This window comes from Rhinopithecus bieti, unplaced genomic scaffold, assembly GCF_001698545.2.
Source record: "Rhinopithecus bieti isolate Rb0 unplaced genomic scaffold, ASM169854v2 scaffold_20362, whole genome shotgun sequence".
Classification (NCBI taxonomy): Eukaryota; Metazoa; Chordata; class Mammalia; order Primates; family Cercopithecidae; genus Rhinopithecus; species Rhinopithecus bieti.
In genome coordinates, this window is record NW_016810160.1 from 134,934 (window position 1) to 155,488 (window position 20,555).

General features: G+C 49.0%; 1 protein-coding gene across 10 annotated transcripts in view; it reads left to right on the top strand.

Annotated features, from left to right (window-relative positions):
- PAX8 (paired box 8) overlaps positions 1–17,048 on the top strand; it is a 61,955-nt gene extending 44,907 nt beyond the window's left edge. For 9 of the 10 annotated variants that reach the window (XM_017891488.1, XM_017891490.1, XM_017891494.1 and 6 more), the window contains 3 exons: positions 7,181–7,282; positions 14,228–14,314; positions 15,794–17,048. In XM_017891488.1, coding sequence (XP_017746977.1) covers positions 7,181–7,282; positions 14,228–14,314 — 189 coding nt within the window. In that variant the 3' untranslated portion in view covers positions 15,794–17,048. The remainder of the gene's footprint in view (positions 1–7,180; positions 7,283–14,227; positions 14,315–15,793) is intronic. The other variant, XM_017891497.1, reaches the window with a different exon arrangement.
- The last annotated feature ends 3,507 nt before the right edge of the window (positions 17,049–20,555 follow it).

Here is a 20,555-nt window from a genome sequence, read left to right on the forward strand (position 1 = left end):
GTAAATCTGGAAACACCCGAGGGAGCCTCTAGAGCAAACTTCTTGTGCTGCTGAGGAAACTGGCCTAGGGAGGAGAAGGTCCCTGCCAAGGTCTCTGGGTGGGAGCACCATCTGCAATTGGTTGAGGCCTGGGCCTGCACTCCGTGAGTCAGACCTCAAGGGGAGCTGGGTCTCCTGGCAGAAGGACCTTCGCCCATCCAGTCAGGGTCTGAGGAATGGCTAAGAGTCAAGTGCTTGGCTTGGGTTGGAGAAGGCCTGATGTGCAGTAAAAGTGGGGAGCAGAGACCCATATGGTCATCAGATACCTTAAGGGCTTCCACAGGGATAGGACTATTTTAGATGTGGGCCCAGCCGGGGCCCAGGACCAAGGGAGGAAACCAGCTAGCTCTCAGTTCAGCATTGGAGGAATCTCTTTAATATTGGCACTGTCTCCAAGGGGTGTGGGTATTTAGTGACAGAGTAAATGCCTCCTCACCTCCCACACCCTCCTACCCTGATGACCTTGAAATGCTAGAGCAGAGACCAGTGCGGGAGTGGGGCATGGGAGACCTGTCACAGAGGCAGCCCAGAGTCAGACAGTCCATCTGGACCAGTGGTTTCAAATTTGGGCCTCTCAATGCTCTCTTGAAATGAAGCCTTTGACAGAAGCCATGTATGCTCACCAGATCCCTAAAGAACTGCTCTTTTAGAACGGGGGTCCTGCCCCTAGAAAACCCTTGGACTTGAAAACCACTGCACCAACAGAGCAAAACCTCTGCCAGCCCAGAGTTACCACAGGGTCATGTGATACAAGTCCATGGACCCTTTTTTTTTGAGATGGAGTCTCACTCTGTTGCTGGAGTGCAGTGGCGTGATCTCAGCTCAGTGCAGCCTCCGCCTCCTGAGTTCAAGCGATTCTCCTGCCTCAGCCTCCCAAGTAGCAGAACTACAGGTGTGTACCACCACACCTGGCTAATTTTTTTATTTTTAGTGGAGATTGGGTTTCATCATGTTAGCCAGGATGGTCTAGATCTCCTGATTTCATGATCTGCCCACCTTGGCCTCCCAAAGTGCTGAGCCACCACGCCCGGCCCATGGACCCTTTTTTATAACTGGCTCTACATTTTCTTTCTGGCTGGCACCCAGGTTCCCCCCCCCCCACCCCACCCCGTGCAGCCCTGCACCTAATGTGAGAAATTTTCTTAGAAGAGAGGGACATCCAGTGTGTGGGCAGAAAGATGGTGTTTAAGGATCTAAAGTGAGGAATAAAATGTTGACTCGGAGTCAAGAATTCAAGAGGGTGAAGTCAGCAGAGTTGGGTCATTTGTTTTGACCAAAGTGATTACAGGAGAAAAACCTGTGAGCTGAGTAAAATTATGTCAGCCAGAGAAAATGGGATGGGGGGAGGGAGGGGAATGAGAGGAGAGTGGAGAGGAATGGAGGGGAAGGGAAGAGAGGGGAGGGGAGGGGTTGAGCAAAAGAGGCTCATGTCAGTTACAGGGAGTTACACAAGCCTGCATGTCTTCTGAGAATGGCAGGCTAGGGCTGGGGGCGGTCACGGGGTAGGCAACGGGTGAGGGTGTGGTGGTGCCCATGATGATGGGGAGCAGTTGCTGTACAAGCCATGGAGAGGCTTGGCAGGACCAGCTGAAGGAGAGGGAAGGATTTAGGGCAACTGAAAGTGGATAGATGTATCACAGTGCAGACACAGGCTGTGGTGTAAAGTGTAATTGGAACAGCCCAGGGCAAACTCCCTGCTCCCAAAGCCCCCACACTTCGTCCCCTCCCTGTCATCCTGTTAGCATCCCCTGTCAACATGCAGTCAATCAGAGGTGATGCCTCCAACTACTGTCAGCTGTTAATTTAGTGGACATGCCCACTCTCCAGGCCAACTGCAGAACTGAGAGGTCACCCAGCCCATGGGATAAAACAGCTGGCAGCAGACACCAGGTGGTCATGCAGGCAGCAAGCAGTCAAATATGCCGCATCAGCATATCCTTCAGGCTGGTGGCCCCCAACCCAGGCCCAGATGATGCTGAAGTGCAGGTGTGAGCATTTTGAAGGTTGCTGGCTGGTCACAGGGTCCCCTTGCCCAAGGGGGACAATTCAGCACAGAGGCAGAGGCTCTGAGAAGAGTGAGGAGTGCTAGGCATGGAGGATCTGGGGTCTAGGCAAATGGCCAAGAGTAGGAAGCAAGTCAGAAAGCGGCTCAGGCACAAGGGAGGGGATGGCTGGTGTCCATGCTGAGCTCAGAGTGTTGGCCTGGAGCTCCTTGCAGACTGTCCACCTGAGGCCTCTGGTCAAGACTGGACCTCAATACCTAACACATGGCTGAGCCATGGTGAGAGGGCTGGGAGGACATGACGGGGTGGGGGAAGGTTAGGAAGGGAATGGTTCCAAGAGCACAGGAGGCTGCAGACCTTCCCAAGAAGAGGTGAATTTGAAAGAAAGAAAAGGAGCCCGGGCCCGATGGCTCACACCTGTAATCCCAGCACTTTGGGAGGTCAAGGTGGGCAGATCATCTTGGTCGGGAGTTCAAGATGAGCCTGACCAACATGGAGAAACCCCGTCTCTATAAAAATACAAAATTAGCCAGGTGTGGTGGTACATGCCTGTAATCCCAGCTACTCGGGAGGCTGAGGCAGGAGAATTGCTTGAACCCAGGAGGCAGAGATTGCGGTGAGCCAAGATCATGCCATTGCACTCCAGCCTGGGCAACAAGAGCAAAACTCCATCTCAAAAAAGGAAAAAAAAAAAGAAAAAGAAGGAAGCTGAGGCCACATTATTCCTAGGTAATGCTGCAGACCAAGGAAGAGGACACAGTGAGTTTTCATCCCATAGTCAGTTCAGCTTTAACCTGCGTCAATCTTCTGTACCCCTCTGAGTGACTCCCAAGGACCCTCGCTGCTGCCTCCTGCAACTCCTTTACCTGCTTCATAGTGTTTTTCTCTGGGTCACTTCTTTCGGCCCAGTGGCTCTGATAGTGTGATTTCCAAGGGGACTATCCTTCTGAGTCTCAGCTCGTCCCCAGTCAGCCCAGAACAAGGAAACAGCAGGGTTTGGGGAGTAGCAAGAGTGCCCCTAACATTGCCGCCAGTTCCCTTTGGAAACCCTGGTCTGGAATCCCAACACACTGGCCAAGACAGCAATGTCGAGGCCGTCCTGGTCCCAGCTGCTCTGGGACTGACTCCAGCTCAGCTCAAAGGAAAGCTGTGAGCTAGGTTTTATCATCAAAGAGTCCATTCCCCTCCTCCATCCTTTTGTACAAAATTATATTTAGTTCTGCCAAAGAGATTTCTGGGTTGCCATAAATTCTCTTTGCTATCAGAACGAGATAAGGAATTGAAAAGGGGTTACATAGAGGGCAGACTTCAAAGGGGGCAAATAAAATAGTCTGAAATCACCTCTACCCTCTGAATTCCTCCAGGCAACAGCTTTATGATTCTGGTCTCTACCAATATTTAGAATATTTACCAATATTTCAAGGCGTGGAGGGAGCTAGAGAACCCCATAGCCAGTCAACATGGGCCTGCGCTTTCTGACAACTTCTTAAAAATAGGACCACTTGGAAGGATATGTGGGTGTAGAGGAGATGGAATTCATAGCAAGGATATTTTATGATGAAGAGTCTTAAAAACAGAGAAGTAGATAAGAGGGCACGGTTAGGCCCTGATGCAGTTTCCACCCCATGGCTTCTGTGGTTTTGTTTCTAAGAAGGCTTGCAAGCTTCTTGGCTTTTTGGAAGAAACTATGTATTTAAGCAATTGGAGCAAAGAGTTTTGTAGGGCTGTTGGGAAAGTTTATGGTGCCACAGTCTTGGTGAGAGCTATGCTGAAGAAAGTCTTACCAGTCTTTCCAGGAAGACCAGCTTTCATGGGAGGAAGCCTCAGGCATCTGTTCTGATGTCCGATTCAGAAGCCTCTACCCCATTGGGAAGACATTAGGTGACTGAGGGGAGATGAAGATTAAAATCTTAGAGTACAAGGGAGTGAGGCTGATGAATTTCATTTATAAGAGCAATGTGGGGGCTACTTCTTATGCGATAGAGCCCCGTGGGGGCACCTGTGGACCACATTAAGTTGTGTTGTAAGGGGAGTATATGCTCTGGAACTCTGCCTGCTACTCTGCTAGGCTCAAGAGGCAGCAGGTTCAGGTAATAGAAAGAGAAGGGACAGGATGAGGGCGGGGAGAGGGGGAGCGCGGGGCCGCAGGCTGCCAGGCCAGAAGCAGCCCTGCAGGGCAGGAGGCCAGCACCAGCAAACAGGTGACCTGAGAGCCAAGACCACCTCCCACTGCTCCCCACCCTGATCATGGCAGACACAAGCTGCCTCAGAATCCTTCTCAACACTGGGTGCCAGGAAGCCCCTACCAGTCAATCAAGTAGTCAGGTGAATCCAGTTTACAAGCTGAAATCTAAACTAGTTCCTTATGTGACAGGCAGGAAGATGTGGTTCAGAAAATTAAGTGGCTACCTTTCATCCAGGGTCTGGCCTGGATCTAGAGTTCCCTTTCTCTCTCTCTCTCTCTCACGGAGGAGGAAGTAGGGAGGGAAGAGAAAAGAAGGAAGCAGGCCTGAATCTGCCACCCTCTTCCATCACTCCCTCCCTCACCACCTGTCCCTGCCCTATGCTCCTCCTGCTCTCACAGACTTCCTGTCACTCCTTGGCACTCTTCCCTAGCCAGTGCTTTATCTCAGGGCCAAGGGGGCTGAGTTTGAGGGTCTATTGTGTTGTATTCTTCACAGAAAGCTCAGATTTTATCTCAGTATAGCTTCTGCATATTTCTCCCTCTACATCTAAATATCTTAAAAATCCTCTTTTCCCCTCCTGTGTTTCCAACCCTTCATTTGTTCCCTTGATGACCTTGTGTCAGGTGAACTGAGCCCACCTGTGGAATGCTAGTGGGTTTCACCCCATTTGGTCCAGCACCAAGCACAGCTGGACACTGCAGGAATAGTCAGACGAATTAGAAGGTGGTGTTCCGGTTTACCAAAACATGCGCACAGTTTTAAACAATGAGCACTGATGGCTTTTATTCTGTAGGAGTTCACTGGCATATAACCATTTCTAGAATGTGTCCATTGCACTAATCAATGTCCACCTGTAGCCCTGGCTCTGAATTATACAGATAACCTCATAGAAATTGTAATAAGGTACCTCCAGCTATGTTTTTTTTTTTTTTTCCAATTTTGCATTTGAAGAAACTGACACAGTGCACATACTAGCCTTATCTAAGGGCATTCAGAAAACCAGCCACAGAAGCAGTATAAGGACCCCAGGCCCTCTGATTCCCAGGCCCTTCCCTCTAGAGGAAGCGCAGAAGTTGAGTGTGCCTGATTTTGTTCATTGACCCCTTGGGCTTGGCTCCAAATGCCTATCCCAGCCTATGTCCCTTCTTGATTTAGTGCCTGGCCTTGCTAATTTAGCATTCTGGCTTTCTGCTATATACCCAAGTGCTTAGAAAAGTGTCTAGAACATAGTACTTACTCAATAAGTATTTAGCAAATGAACATTGTCTTTGAGGAATCTCCAGAAAGAGAGAAAGAGGAGGTAGTCACTGTAGTATTGGCAACTTGCAGGATTTCATGAGGCCTTCCTTCCCTTCTGTCGTGACCAGGCACCCCTTGAAGGGGCTGAGGTATGAAGGACCTGGGGGGGACTGATGGGCGGAAAGTTGGACAAGCAGTACCATAGAGGAGATGAATTTGGTAAGTTGGTTAACAGGGGCTCACAGTGGCCCACACAAGTTTTGGGAAGAAAGAACAGCCCCCAAAATGGAAGAGGCAGAAGGCATTTGGGTAAAACAGTCATAGTCCAACATAATGGTTCTTAGCCAGCAGCGATTTTGCCCCTACTACCTCCTGCTGAGGACATATGGTAATGTCTGGAGACATTTTTGTTGTCACATTGGGTGAAAACTGCTGCTGGTATCTACTGGATGGAGGCCAGAAATGCTGCTAAACATCCTACAATGCACAGGACAGCCCCTTGCAGCAAAGAATTGTGCAGCCTAACATGCCAATATTGCTGAGACTGAGAAACTCTGTAAACATTACCAAGAACTAGGATGAGCAAATAACTCATTATTCTAGTTGGAGCATTTTGAGAGTGAAATGGGCATAATTAATAAATATGCTGGGATAGTGGTCATCACCTGGGTACATCTTGGCAAACCAAGGGGTACTGTCACCTTGCCAAGAATCTCGGGGTGAAGGAGAGTCTGGTTGGGGCCTGCAGGACACAGGAGCAATAGAAGAGAGGCAAGGGCAAGGGATCATGCTTATGTTCATTGTTATATGTAGTAGATGGGGAGATGCTCGCCAGGTCAGGTGGGGCCTCCAGAATGGGAAAGTGATTTCTCGACATAGAGGAGAAGCAGAGCTGGGAAATGAGGTCTTTACAGAGCTGATTTGGTATCACCAAGGTTGGAGTATGACCCACAAGCCATAGAGAAACAGAGAGATTGGTGTCTGTTTTGCTAAAAATGGTTCTTTTCAAAATAGCATTGACAGATATGTGGCTCATGGTCATGTAAAAGTGAAATATCTCTGCCACATCTCCTTCCAGGTTGGGGTTAGCCAATCGGTTTCCTGTACCTTGCAACTCTGATAGATTGCATCCACTTGGAAGGCCCCCCTACGCAGTGGGAAATGGTTTAGTGGTTGATTAGCAATGTCTGTCACAGGCCCCCTCCAAAAAATAGTGATGAGTTAGTGGGCCACATGCATGCCATCCCTTCATAGGGTCTTATTCTTGGTACTCCTCAGAGCCAGGAATGAAAGGGATGAGCTCGGAGTCAAGTGGCCTCAAATGTATTTATGGAGGCCAGCTGTACCCACTGCTCTGCAGGCTGCTGTCGGGGATAACAAAGAACAGATGACATAGCCTCAGCCTCCAATACCAGGACATTCTTGTGGATTAATAAGATAACAATCATGTAAACAAAACCACTGGAGAACAGGGAACAGTGTGAGACTGCAGTAACAAGTGCTCCCTGCATGGTGGAGCCTCTGTCCTGCAGAAGACCAGACAGAGGTGACAAGAACTTGGGCTCAGAGGAGGAGGGGCAGGAGGAAGTGGGTTTGGAGAATGACTGTAGAGAGGGTGGGAATGGCATGGGGGAAGACAGCCTCAGGAGAGTGAGATGATACATATGGGAGCCCCCACGGCCCAACTGATGACTCTTTGCTGTATTTTTTCAGGGCGAGAGATGGTGGGGCCCACGCTGCCCGGATACCCACCCCACATCCCCACCAGCGGACAGGGCAGCTATGCCTCCTCTGCCATCGCAGGCATGGTGGCAGGTAAGGAGAGGGCTGGCAGGGAGGGGAGCACTGCACAGAGGAAGTATTGGAGCAAGGTGGGACACGAGGGGCAAGAGGCATACTGTGCCCTATTCATAGACTTCCCGAAGGGCACTGAAGGATGGACCAAAGGGGGCATCTTCTTGCAAATGCCTGGAGACAATATCCCAGTGCAGTCCTGACTCCCTATTTAACTCGCCCCAGCTTGGCCTCCTTCTTCCCAGGCCTGCCACATTACCCTCCATGATGAAAAGGGAGGGGCTGAGACAGACCTGTGTTCAAATCCAAGCTCCACCACTTCTTCCAGTGAATCAGTGAGCATAAATGGAGAGCACTTCAAGGGCCCCAAAACGCTGTGAGTGGAAGATGAGCCCTACCCTCAAGCAGTGCTGGTCTCCTGGTGATTTAACTCTGATGAATCCGTTTTCCCCTTCTGTAAAATCTGAATCGGAAGGGTATTGATGATGATGATAATGATGATGATGATGACCATGATGATGAAATATATGCTTCACATCTCACTCTCTCTCAACCCTGCATGGATAGGACCTGGGTTCTAGGTACTCTAAGAGTACTATAGAGGATGAAATGAGCCTGGAGTAGCTCTCCATCCTCATTTGAACTGTCCTGGAACCTGCCTGCCAGTCATTTGGGTTTCTTTGTCTGCCAGTCATCATCCAATGGTGATTCAAGGTGACAAGATCTGAACAAACGAAGATAATGGGAGTTTCCTTGGGCAAGTCTCAATTGTTTAGGAGCTATATAGGAAAGACTTTGGGATGGATGAGACATAATTGAGCCATTTTCACTGGTCAAAAAGGCCTGGGACCTGGAATTTCTGGAAAGAGATCTGAACACAAGGCATCTGTGACCCCCATGCCAGCCCTAGGCCAGCCTCTCTGGCTCTGACCCCAGAGACTTGGCATATTTACCTAGGCCTGCTTCCCTTCCTTGCCGGCAGGAGTTAATCTTTGCCAGCCACCCACTCTGGGCACCCTATGCAGAGGCAGGTGGGCTGGGATCTCCTGGGCAGAGGGAAGGGAGGGAGAGAAAGAAGGAGGGAAAAAGGCTCTGTGCTCCCTGGGAACCTGCTGAGCTGGCACTTGTTGCTGCCTGGTTACCGTGGCGATGTGCTTAATGCAGCGTTGAAAATACAGAATACTGACTCCTCTCTCCCTCCTGGCCCCGGACTCCCTCCCTCCCTCCCTTCCTCTTCTGGAGCGTGAAATGAGATTGGTCAAGATAAAAAAGGAAAAGATTCGGTTATTTTTTTAAGAGTGTGGATAATGGGGCCTCTCAATCAAAATCCCAGGCTCCAGTCGGCTCCCCCCATTCCCCTTCCAACCCCTCCACCTTCCCCTGCCGCTTGCTTAGAGGAGGAGGAAGAAACATAAAGCACAAGGCTTTTCTCTTAATTATGAATCATTCCCTGAGGGCAGGCCCAGGGCAAGGGGTTCCTGGGGCCCAGAGTCTGACCTGTGAGGTAGCTGGCAGGCTTGGGCCTCTCATCAAAGTCCCCCAGGTTGTTTCCAGAAAGAATCCTGAGTGGGTGCTGTGAAAAAGAAAAAGAAAAAAAATAGCACAACTAGGACACTGACTGCAAGTAAAATCCACAAAGGAGAGACCTTGTCCTACACAGTTGGGCTCCCAGTGAGTTCCATGAAAATCAGTTTTTAGAAAATGCAGCACTATTTAAATGAATCATTTGGTTCCTAGGAATAGCATTGCGCAAATGAATTCTTAAGGAATTTTTTTTTGTGGAAAAAGTATATGTCCATCTCTTACCACCGCCTGCAATCTCCCAGTTGATCGAATGGGGATTCCTGCAATTAAAGTGAATAAACTTTCATCGAGCACCTACTGCATGCATGTTAGGTATATGATAAATGCTTAAAGCAAGGCATGCCAAAGACATTCTTCAATCGATTATGAAAGGAAGGATCACTTATTATGTACTTGTGCAGGTCTAGCCATTCAAATATGTGTAACTTTATTTCTAATTTTACCCTGACCATAAGACTGAGAGGCTAATACTATCCCAGTTTAAGGAATAACTGAAGCAAAAGCAAAGTAGTGTGCTCAGGGTCATAATCATACTCAGTGGCTGAGTTGTGCAAACACGGGTTTTTCAATTTCACATCTAAGGCTCTTTCCACTACATCATAGTGCCTCCTACCATACCAGAAATAAAGACACAGGCTACAAGAGAGGAGCACAGGAAAAGGGCTAGGACAGATTTCCCTTGTCTATTCACCTTCTATTTCTCTTTTATTTTTTTTTATTTTATTTTATTTTATTTTATTTTATTTTATTTTATTTTATTTTATTTTATTTTATTTTTTGTTCTGACTCCATTAACAGCCAATGATTCTTAACCAGTTCTAGAGCAGAACCAGCAGCTCCAGATATATGGATCCATCCAGTCATCTATCTTTCCACTCATTCATCTTCCCATACATTTTTCCACATATCCATGCATTTTCCCATCTATCTTTCCATCTTTCGTCATCCATCCTGTCATCCTCCACCTTTCCACCAATCCTTCCATCTTTCCATCCATCTTTTTTTTTTTTTGGAGACAGAGTCTTGCCCTGTTGCCCAGGCTGGAGTATAGTGGCATGATCTTATCTCACTGTAACTTCTGCCTCCTAGGTTCAAGCGATTCTCCTGCCTCAGCCCCCCGCACCTCCCAGTAGCTGGGACTACAGGGACCCACCACCACGCCTGGCTAATTTTTGTATTTTTAGTAGAGACAGGGTTTCACCATGTTGGCCAAGCTGGTCTCAAACTCCTGGCCTCAGGCAATCTGCCCGCCTTTGCCTCCCAAAGTGCTAGGATTACATGAGCCACCGTGCCTGGCCCCTCCATCCATCTTTGAATTCATCTATCTTTCCAGTTATCTATCATCCATCTTTCCATCCATCCATCTTTCCATCAATCTTTTTATTTTTCCATCCATATTCATTCATCCATTCATCTTTTCACAGAACTATCCTTTAATCTATCTTTCCATCCATCCTTTCATCATCCATTCTTCCAGCCATCCATCCTCTCATACATCCATCTTTCATCTCCTTTTCAATCTATTCCTCCATTAATCTATCCATCTTTCTACACATACATCCTTTTATCTATCTGTCTTTCTATCCATCTTTCCACCCATCCATCCTTCCATCATTCACACTTTCATTCATCCTTGCATCCTTCCATCCATTCATTCACCACTTTTTCACTTAACAAATACTGGTTGAAGGTCTACTGTATGGGATGCTGGGGATACAGCAGTGAATAAGTCAGATTCCTTTATTGCTGGAGCTTATAACATAATGGTGAAGAGAAATGGACAGTAAATAAGTCAACGAATGAATAAACATAATAATTTATTGTCTGTGAAGACAATAAAATGGGATGATGTAATAAAGAGCCACAGGGAGAGGAGATAACTACTTTAGATTGGGTTGTCAGGGGAGGCCTCTCTGAGAAGGTGTTCAAAGTGACCATCCAAGTGATAAACTGGGGCAGACCATCCCTGGCCCAAAGAACAGCAAGTGCAAAGGGCCTAAGGCAGGAACTAGTTTAGCGTGGTAGCAAGTAATTGCCAGTGGCTGGGTCGAGTTTGAAAAGGCAACTCGGATTTCTAGGAAAATGAATTGTACACAGTCAAGAGAGAAAGCACAGACCAGTTAGGGGACAGTTTCAGTAGTTCTTGCAAGAGATGACAGTGGCTTGAGCTAGGGAATTAGCAGTGAAGGAGGAAAAAAGAGACCCTGAAAATATATTTTGGTTGCAAAGCCAGCAAACCTTGCTGGTGGATTGGCTGTCGGGATGAGAAAATAGAGGAAACAAGGATCATTTGTAGGTTTGGGACATGGATGATGGTGGCAAGTACATATATGGGAGACCAGGAGGGGAAGTGATATAGTAGATGGCAAGTGGAAATCAAGAGTTTTTTGGGCCATGTTAGGATTGAGATGCTTACTAAATACCCAGTTTTATAATAAGTTTGTAGGTATATCATGTATGTCTGAAGCCAGGAAAGAATCCTGACTGGAGTATAAATTTCAGCCATTGCACAAAGCTGTCATTTAATGATAAGACTACTAGAAACCAAGCCTGGGGTTCTTCAACAATTTAGAGCTCAACAGAGAAGGAACAGCAAGGAGAATGAGTAGGAAAGACAACTGAGTTACAAAGCAAACAGAAGACTGGTCATCACAAACCCAAAGGCATGGAGAGAGAGATGAGCTAAACGGTCAAGGGAATTGTGGATATAGAAGCGACCATTGGTATGATGGAGTTAGAGACTGTGGGGACTTGAGGGGATCAGAGTTGGCCTGATGGGAAGGGATAAGAAGGTGAAGGCAGAGACCATGGGGCAGAGAAAGGCACTGGTAACTAGAGAGGAATGTGGAGATAGGAAGGGGATTTTTTAAAGACAGAAGATAGCAGAGTATGTTTGCAGGGTGAAGGGAGAGACTGATGAAACAGAAAATGGGATCGTTGGAGCCGCCAAATCCTTGGAAAGGTGAGTAGGGTAGAATGCAGAGCAGAGAAGCAGGGTTGGCCTTTCACTGGGGCAGAGACATTTCGTCTGCTGTGACTGCAGGCAGGTAGGCACATCTGGTGACAGGAAGATGCCACACCTAGGTGTGTACCACCTACCGAGCCTCATCCCCTGCCCCAGGTTCCATGTGACTGAGGTACTCGGTAAATGGTAGTTAAATACATAAATAAGTGGGTGAGTGAGTGAATGCATGAATGAGTGACAAAATGAGAGGGTAAACAACATTGTGTTTTCCACTTCTCTCCCTTGTCCTTTAGAGCTTGCTGTGTTTGCCATTGGGTAGGGTGTGGTAAAAGGTGCTAGGGCCCTTGCTGTGTGGCCAATAGAGGATCGGCTGAAACCCAGGAGACCTGGGCTAAGCAGAGGGCACTTGGCACTGGAAGATGCAAGAGAGAGCACCGGTGTGGAAGGACGAGGCCAGGGTTCTAGTTCAGGCTTTCACTGAACACGTGGCCTTGGCCAAATGTCTTTACTTCCCTATGTAACAGATGTGTTATCTGTTAAATAGATGTTTAGAGTAGATTATTTCTTAGTTTTTCATCTGTTAAATAGATGTTTAGATTCAATTATTTCTTAGGGTATTTTTTGTTTTTTGTTTGTGCTTTGCTTTTTTACTTCTTTACCCCCTTCCTTTTTTTACTCATATTTTTTGCTTGATTTACGTTAGACTTAGTCTCTGCCCCAAGGAACTTTCTTACTGTGTTCTTATCTGTCATTGACTTCCTAGACAAGGAAAGGATCCAGTAGCCTTTCTCTGCTTCAGGCTCCTCCTCTTCATCTCTCTTCTTCCTGTATAAACACCTACTTGTCTGGCAATAAAGCAGCTCCCACTAACCCCAACCCAGGCCTTAAGACTGATTGAATGACTGATTTAAGCCTTCATTGAGCTTTATTTTCGCACCTGTTTAATGGGAAAATAATAAAAGCTTACATTTATTGAGGTCTCCCTATATATTTGAAGCATGGTGCTAAGCATTTAATACATATTTTCTCATTTAATTCTCATTAAACAAAATGAGATAGGGATAATTATTTGGCCCACTTTATAGATGAGGAAACCAAGCCTCACCTGTAAGTCACTCACTCAGAGAGGCTAAGTGGCTTGTCCAAGGTTACAGAACCAGGAAATGGGAAGTAAGGATTTGACTCTAGACAGGTCAGTTCCAGAGTCAGGCAGTTTCGAGCAACCCCTCCAGAGAGTCTGAGAAGGAGACTTAGAACCACGTTGCTCACAATCGTAGGTGAGTTTCTGAAAGGCTGGGTGGACATTCATTGAGTCTCAGGATTGGCAGGAATCTAGCTTTGTAAATGGAATTATCTTGTAAGTGAATAAAGGGATTATCTGCAATTTAGAGTCGAGAGCCCTAAGGTCGAGTTCTACTCTGACACTTAACAACAATGTGATTTGAGGCAAACTACTTAATCATGCTGCACTCCGGTTTCCTTTTCTATAAATTGGTATCCATGAGTACCTCATAGGGTAGTGTGAGAATAAAAGATCATAATACGTGGGAAAGTGCTTTACAAACTTTAAGCTCTACACCAAGCACTGGTAGTAGCTGTGGTGGTCAACTTGACTTTGTTTTTGTTATGTCAGGGAATTCTTAACTAATTTCATCTGTAAATAATTCCTTTGGAAAAGTCAAGAATCTATTAATAGAAGGAGGTGATCTGATTTACTTTGCATAAATTTATACATTGAGTTTGCTTAAAGTGGCAGACTCAGGATGGAACAACAAACTACTCCAAGTCCCAGGACGCAGCTTCCCGGGAGGTGGGTGCCCTCTGGGTCTCTCCCTCCTGTCCCATCCTTAACCCTCACACCTCCCCTCAGCCCCCCATGCATACACACATACTCATACCTATGGAGGCTAAAAGGTTCATATACACAGATTTCCTCTTTGGCGCCTAACCCCATACCCCTGCTGTGGGGCCCTCCCAGAAGAGCCCTCCTGCAGAAGGTCCAGGCAGGAGAAGGAGCAGTTAGTCCCTGGGCCCTGGAGTCACAACACAGTTTCCTAATTCCACCAAACCCTCCAGCTCTGGGAGCTTCCGCAGATGGCAGAGCCTCAGTTTCTTCATCTGGAAAATGGGGGTAGTTATAACATCTACCTTCTGGGCCTCCTGGGAGGGCTGTAGTGTGTCAAACCAGTGCCTCCAGTACCTACGGAAAAGGACACTGCCCCAAATTATCCAGACTGATGGGTTCCAAAAGGGATGATAGAGGGACCTTCTGAGCTCCACTGTCCCTGCCATGGCTCCAACTGTCTCCCCGACCATTCCTGAGCTTGCCCATTGCCAGCCCTGCAGACCTCCCCACACCCCAGCCCTGCACTGGTGCCCTTCACCTCACAGGCCTCTCCCCTGTGTGCCTCCAACAGGAAGTGAATACTCTGGCAATGCCTATGGCCACACCCCCTACTCCTCCTACAGCGAGGCCTGGCGCTTCCCCAACTCCAGCTTGCTGAGTAAGTCCCTGGGGCCGCCCAAGCCTTTGCTGGGCAGGATGGATGGTGTGGTGGGGGGCAAGGGTGGGTCAAAGGTTACCTGAAAGCTGGGAGGCCTCAGATTATACAGACAGCCTGGGAGGTGGTGTTGTTTGTAATGGAAGAAGGCAGCAGGAGGGCAGTGTACCTGGTTGTTTGGGGAAAGAGGGCAGAAGTCCAGAGGCTCGCAGGCATTGGTTTCCCTCCTGCTTCTTAAGGCCATGTCTTTTAAATCTTTGTTTTGTGTGAGATTCAGGGCTCAGGCCTTGAAGGGGAGGGCAGGGGAGGACTTGAGAAAAGCCTAAGAGAGGACCTCCTGCCTCCACGGCTTACAGTCCCACAGTGCAGACACTGAGGCCAGGCAACCCGCCAGAATGCAACTGCTCTCCTTCCTGGGAGCTGATTTCAAGAACGTCATCCTGTTGCCCCCATTAACCATCTAAGTGGCTCCGAAATACTCATGATTCAGCACCAAACCCTTACACAGAAATCCTTTGTTCCACCACATTCCCCATATTTAGCCTGAGATGTTGGCAGTATTCAGGGTCAAAGTCCAGAGAGTGAGCTTCAGTGAGCTTTCAGGCTTCTCTTCACCCCTCTCTTGTCCTGGAGTCCTGGACTGGGAAGATAAGCTTTCCAGCAAAGCAAAACCCCACCAACGGGGACTTGAGGGATCCCACTAGAGCCTCCCTGAGTGGTGGCCTTGGGGGTATCAGAGCAAACCTGAGCCAGACAGAAGCAGCGACCCAAGGATGGCCAACCCCACAGGCACCATTGCAGGCTGGGAACCATCCATTCCCCAAGACCCCCACTCTTCCCATTACCTCCTTGTATTCCAGAAATAACTTGAAAGGTGGCAGACCTGGGCCCTGTTTGCCAGATGAGTTCAACTCCAACCCACCTTTCCATTCAATTTAACCAGAAAAGATGAGGGCAATGAGACATACCAGGGTTCAGGCACCTTCCCACTGAGCCTCCCCAGGCTGCCCATCCTGCAGGTAGGCAGAGCCTCACCTTAAGGGCCGTCAAGCCCAGACCCCCTTTGACCCCACAGCAGTCTAATCTCTCTGGGTCTTAAGAGAGAAGGCTCTCTGTCCTGGCACTGTTTGGGCAAGGCTAGGGAGGATCCGGATGACCCCTCAGTGCACTTGATTCTTTGGGGTTCCACATGCAGTTGTTTTCTATTGCCCTCTCCCTGCAATGAGGGTGTTGAAGGTCAGAGCAGCCATAGGGGGAAGGGGCAAGAAGCCACTATTCTCATTCTGGCCAGAAATTCAAAGGTGAGGCCAGAGAAGGAGGAAATAGGGCTGGAGAGGAGTTAATCTTTGATGATCAGATAGGCCAGAGAAATGAATGATTAACTTGTGTTGTCTTAAAGGTCAGCAGATGCAGGGAAGGCTATGGTGCAATTTTCCTTTCTGACCAGCAGTGTTGTTGTTATTTTTTTTTTAATGTGTCCAGGTTCCCCATATTATTACAGTTCCACATCAAGGCCGAGCGCACCGCCCACCACTGCCACGGCCTTTGACCATCTGTAGTTACCATGGGGACAGTGGGAGCGACTGAGCAACAGGAGGACTCGGCCTGGGACAGGCCCCAGAGAGTCACACAAAGGATCTTTATTTATTACATGAAAAATAACCACAAGTCCAGCATTGCGGCACACTCCCTGTGTGGTTAATTTAATGAACCATGAAAGACAGGATGACCTTGGAGAAGGCCAAACTGTCCTCCAAGACTCCTTAATGAGGGGCAGGAGTCCCAGGGAAAGAGAACCATGCCATGCTGAAAAAGACAAAATTGAAGAAGAAACGTAGCCCCCAGCTGGTACCCACCAAAGGAGAGAAGAAGGAATAGCCAAGGAACTTGGGGGGATGGTGAATGGTTCCTGCCTGGGCCCAAGGGGTACACAGGGCACCTCCATGGCTCCACTGTTAGCACAACTCTAGCAATTATGGACCATAAGCACTTCCCTCCAGCCCACAAGTCACAGCCTGGTGCTGAGGCTCTCCTCACCAGCCACCCAGGGAGTAGTCACCTCCCTTAGCCTCCCGCCTGGCCCACACGGAGGCTCTAACTGTCCTCTTTCTCCACACCATTTGCTTGGCTCTTTCTACACCTCCCACTTGGGCATGGGCTGGCTGAAGGCTGGGGCGAGTCCCTCAGAAATTCCACCAGGCTGTCAGCTGACTTCTTTTGCCTGCTGCTGTGAAGGTACAGCACCACCCCAGGTCCTCCTGCAGTGGGGCATCCCCTTAGCAGCTGCCGTCAGCTGGACCAGCCCCAGGCAGCTTAAAACAGACATTCCACAGGGCCTGGGCGCCTGGGAGGTGAGGCGTGGTGTGCAGCTTCACCCAGGGCAGAGCAAGGCAGAATTGCAGGAAACCCGCTTCCCCTTCCCGACAGCTCCTGCCAAGCCAAATGTGCTTCCTGCAGCTCACGCCCACCAGCTACTGAAGAGACCCAAGGCACCCCCTGAAGCCAACAATACAGGGTCCCTCTGTGCTCCCCAGCAGCTCCTGCCCCCAAGGCCTGACTGTATATACTGTAAATGAAACTTTGTTTGGGTCAAGCTTCCTTCTTTCCACCCCCAGACTTTGGCCTCTGAGTGAAATGTCTCTCTTTGCCATGTGGGGCTTCTCTCCTTGATGCTTCTTTTTTTTTTTTTAAAGACAACCTACCATTACCACATGACTCAATAAACCATTGCTCTTCATCTCAGGCTTTGGGGTTGGCTGGGGAAGGAGGCACCTTGGGGCTGGGCTTTCTCCCAAGAGCATCAGAGCTGAGTAGCCAACAAACTCACTTTGGGGCCGTGGGTTGGAAGGGACCATCTAATGCCCCACAGCTCTGGCTTGGCCTTCTCCCTCTGCCTTTAATTCATGTTGAATGCTAGGTACCTCATTCATCCCAAGTTCTTCGACACTGAGTAAATGCAAGGATAGCACAGTGTCAAGCCAGCCATAGACTCCCCGCAAGGAGTTGCTGTTGTTATTAACAGGAAGCCAGAGAATCAGCAGGGCAGGTTAGTGAAGGATCTGGGAATAGCTATGACTACAGCCTGCATAAACAACTCTGAAGGAAGAGAGAAGACTGGGCTCTCTTGTGTGCAAGGCACAATATGGAGGGCTTCATATAAATTAAGTTGAAATTAACCCTGTTTTACACACAGCTTCATTTTACATATGAGGAAACTGAGGCTTTGAAAAAAATGAAATGACTTGCCAAAGATAAGAAGTAGTAGATTCAACCAAGTCCTCTTACTCTAAGCCCAACACTTGTACCCAAAACCCCAGAGTCCTCATCAGGGATGCCAAAGGGTTCTAGACCCAATGGAGGTTCTGGGGCTGCCACTGGGGATTTAATTTCTTTTGATTTGCTTAAGATTTGACCTGACTGAATGGAGAGGTACAGTGTGGTGGGGCCAGGACAAGGTGAGGGAGCTATAGAGACTTAGGACTTTAGGCCAACCCCCTCCAGGAAATTTGGGAAATGCAATGTGACAGTTTGGGCTCTGCACTCCAGGGAGCTGTCTGGTATCCACATGGGCCCTGTCCATGTGAGACCCAGCTGGAACAAGGGGGCAGGGGCCTGCAGCTGGGATGCCCAGGTGAATGTGGACAGCTGGACAGACAACACTGAGATTGAGTCTGATGGAAGGAGCCCAGGGACTCCAGGGCTGGGAGGACAGAGGCTGGGAGACAGGACTCTTACCTCCTTAGGCCTCCCAAAGGGAGGTTAGGGATGCTGCCATGGATGACATGGCAGGGGGGAGCCCTCCCGGGAAGAAAATCCATCTCTTCTGAGGGGATCTGAGATGCGGCTGTTTTCTCAATGGCAGGACTTCCCTCTGCAGCGCGACTCTCAATCCATGATATCTGAGAGTCTTCCTGACCTCAAACCTCTGGGATCCCGAGTGCTCCCTACCCATGAATCACTTTGAGATGCACAGCATCTGAAGGAGCCTATAGTGCCATCCCTTTCATTTACAGCCACAGCCCCTCTGGGGACACTCTGTACACCCGTCAGGCCCTTTCCGACTCACAACCAACGAAGGGGCTTGGGCTGTGCTTTGGCTAAGGTGACCATGGTTTAAAACTTGCCTTTCTTTCCCTGAGGTGAGCTAGGCTTGCCAGGAACCTCTGCTCAGAGCGGGTGTTTGGTGAGTGGGGGATGTGTTCCCCATGTAGCGGGCCTTGGCTAGTACCTATCCAATATTCTGCCCATGGTCAAACCATGGGTCCCCTTTTCGGGCTCAGAAAATAGGGCCATTTATGTATTGGGCGAAAGAAAGACAATTCAAAGTGCCCCAGCATTTGGGGTGGTGTTGGGAGGAGTCAGACTGGCGTATGGGGGGACACAAGAAGGGTGTGATGACAAGGACAGGGAGGACACGTAGGGGTCTTTGTGGATTGGCTCAGGGGCCACTTTCACCTGGGGGAGTGAGGGCAGCATCTGTGAGTGGTCACAGGTGAAGGGGGATTGCTTTATGGTGCAGGGGAGCCAGGGGTTCTCTGGGGGTGGTATGTGTGTTGGTAGGAGAATTGGGAATGAGGCATGGGCCCAAAACACTATCCGTTCCCCCTGGAATAATCCCTTGCACTGCTCATGTAGAGAGACCACCTGAGCTTCCCAGGCAGGTTACTCTTAACTTCTCCCTGGTCCATTACCCTCACTCCTCCTCCTCAGGTTCTAGCACAGACCAGGCCAGCCCAGGGTGCTAGGAGCTCACAGGAAATTCATGTGGACCAACCAACCCTGGCAGGGCAGTGGGTTTCTTGCTGGGAAAGGGGGAAGCTGGAACCCTGCCTGGGGCCCACCAGATGAACAGAATTGCTCTGACCTGTACCCTCTACCACAAAGTTCCAGTAGTAGAGACAGTGGAACTGGGAGTCGTCACCTACAAAGTCAGCCCCCAGGCTACTTCCAACCCCTCCCCTTGTCACATCATCTCTCACTTCTCCAATATCCTTGCCATGAGTTGTGACTAAGAAATATGTATCTTCTGCCCTCTGGGTGCCAAACACACTCAACCCTGGTGACAACTTCAGGCAAGAGGAGTTGGTGAAACCTACTGGAATTGGAAACAGGAGCCTCCAAATAGAAACAGAAAGACAGAGAGGGTGAGGCTCTTGCTAAAATCTCCCCTCTCCCACCTACCCTCACCATCCTCCCACTTCTACCACTCAAAATACACATACCTTTCCCATCCATATCAACATGAGGCTTCCTGGCCGGGCACTGTGGCTCACGCCTGTAATCCCAGCACTTTGGGAGGCTGAGGCGGGTGGATCACAAGGTCGGGAGTCTGAGACCAGCCTGGCCAACATGATGAAACCCGTCTCTACTAAAAATACAAAAATTAGCCAGGCATTTTGGCACATGCCTGTAATCCCAGCTACTAAGGAGGCTGAGGCAGGAGAATCACTTGAACCCGGGAGGCAGAGGTTGCAGTGAGCCGAGATCGTGCCACTGCACTCTAGCCTGGGTGACAGAGCGAGACTCTGACTCAAAAAAAAAAAAAAAAAAAAAAAAAAACCATGAGGCTTCTTTAAGGTAATTCACACTTCCTTGTTCTTTGGGGGTGGGCACTAGAGGAAGGGGACTGCGGACCTCAATGCCATTATTACTGGGCCTGGGCGTCGGCGGGCGTCAGCCCCATCAATCAAGGCTGAGGGAGGCCGGGGCGGGGATTCAGCTCCCTCACAGGCAGCTCCTGCACCCACAGTTTAACAGCATCTCTGCCCTGCCTCAGCCTCAGAAGTGATAATAACCCTCTACACAGGCTTAGTTTCTTTTTCCATACAAAGCCCATTCACATCTATTTACATCTCTGATTTTGAACATTGGCCTCTTTTGTTTTGCACTTGGGGAATCTGAGACCAAGAGATAACTTGACTTTTTCAAGGTCATTCAGCGAGTCAGCAGAGGAGCAGGGACCACAGCCTGACCCCTAATCCAAGGCCTAATCTGCATCCTATTATCAGGCCTCAGATTATCTGGACATGGCCAGGCTTCTGAGAGACCTCAGACACCCCTTGCTTTGCAGGGAGGAGCAAAAGTCACTTGGCCAGTTGGGGCACAGTGACTTCTGCTGCCCCTCCCTGCAAAGCATGACTGGACAACAAGGCCCAGAGCTCAACAGAAGAAGCACTGGGGCCAGGCAGAGCGGTGCCAGGCTGATCTCAGACTTCCCACCATCCTTGGCCCTAAATCTCCCTTC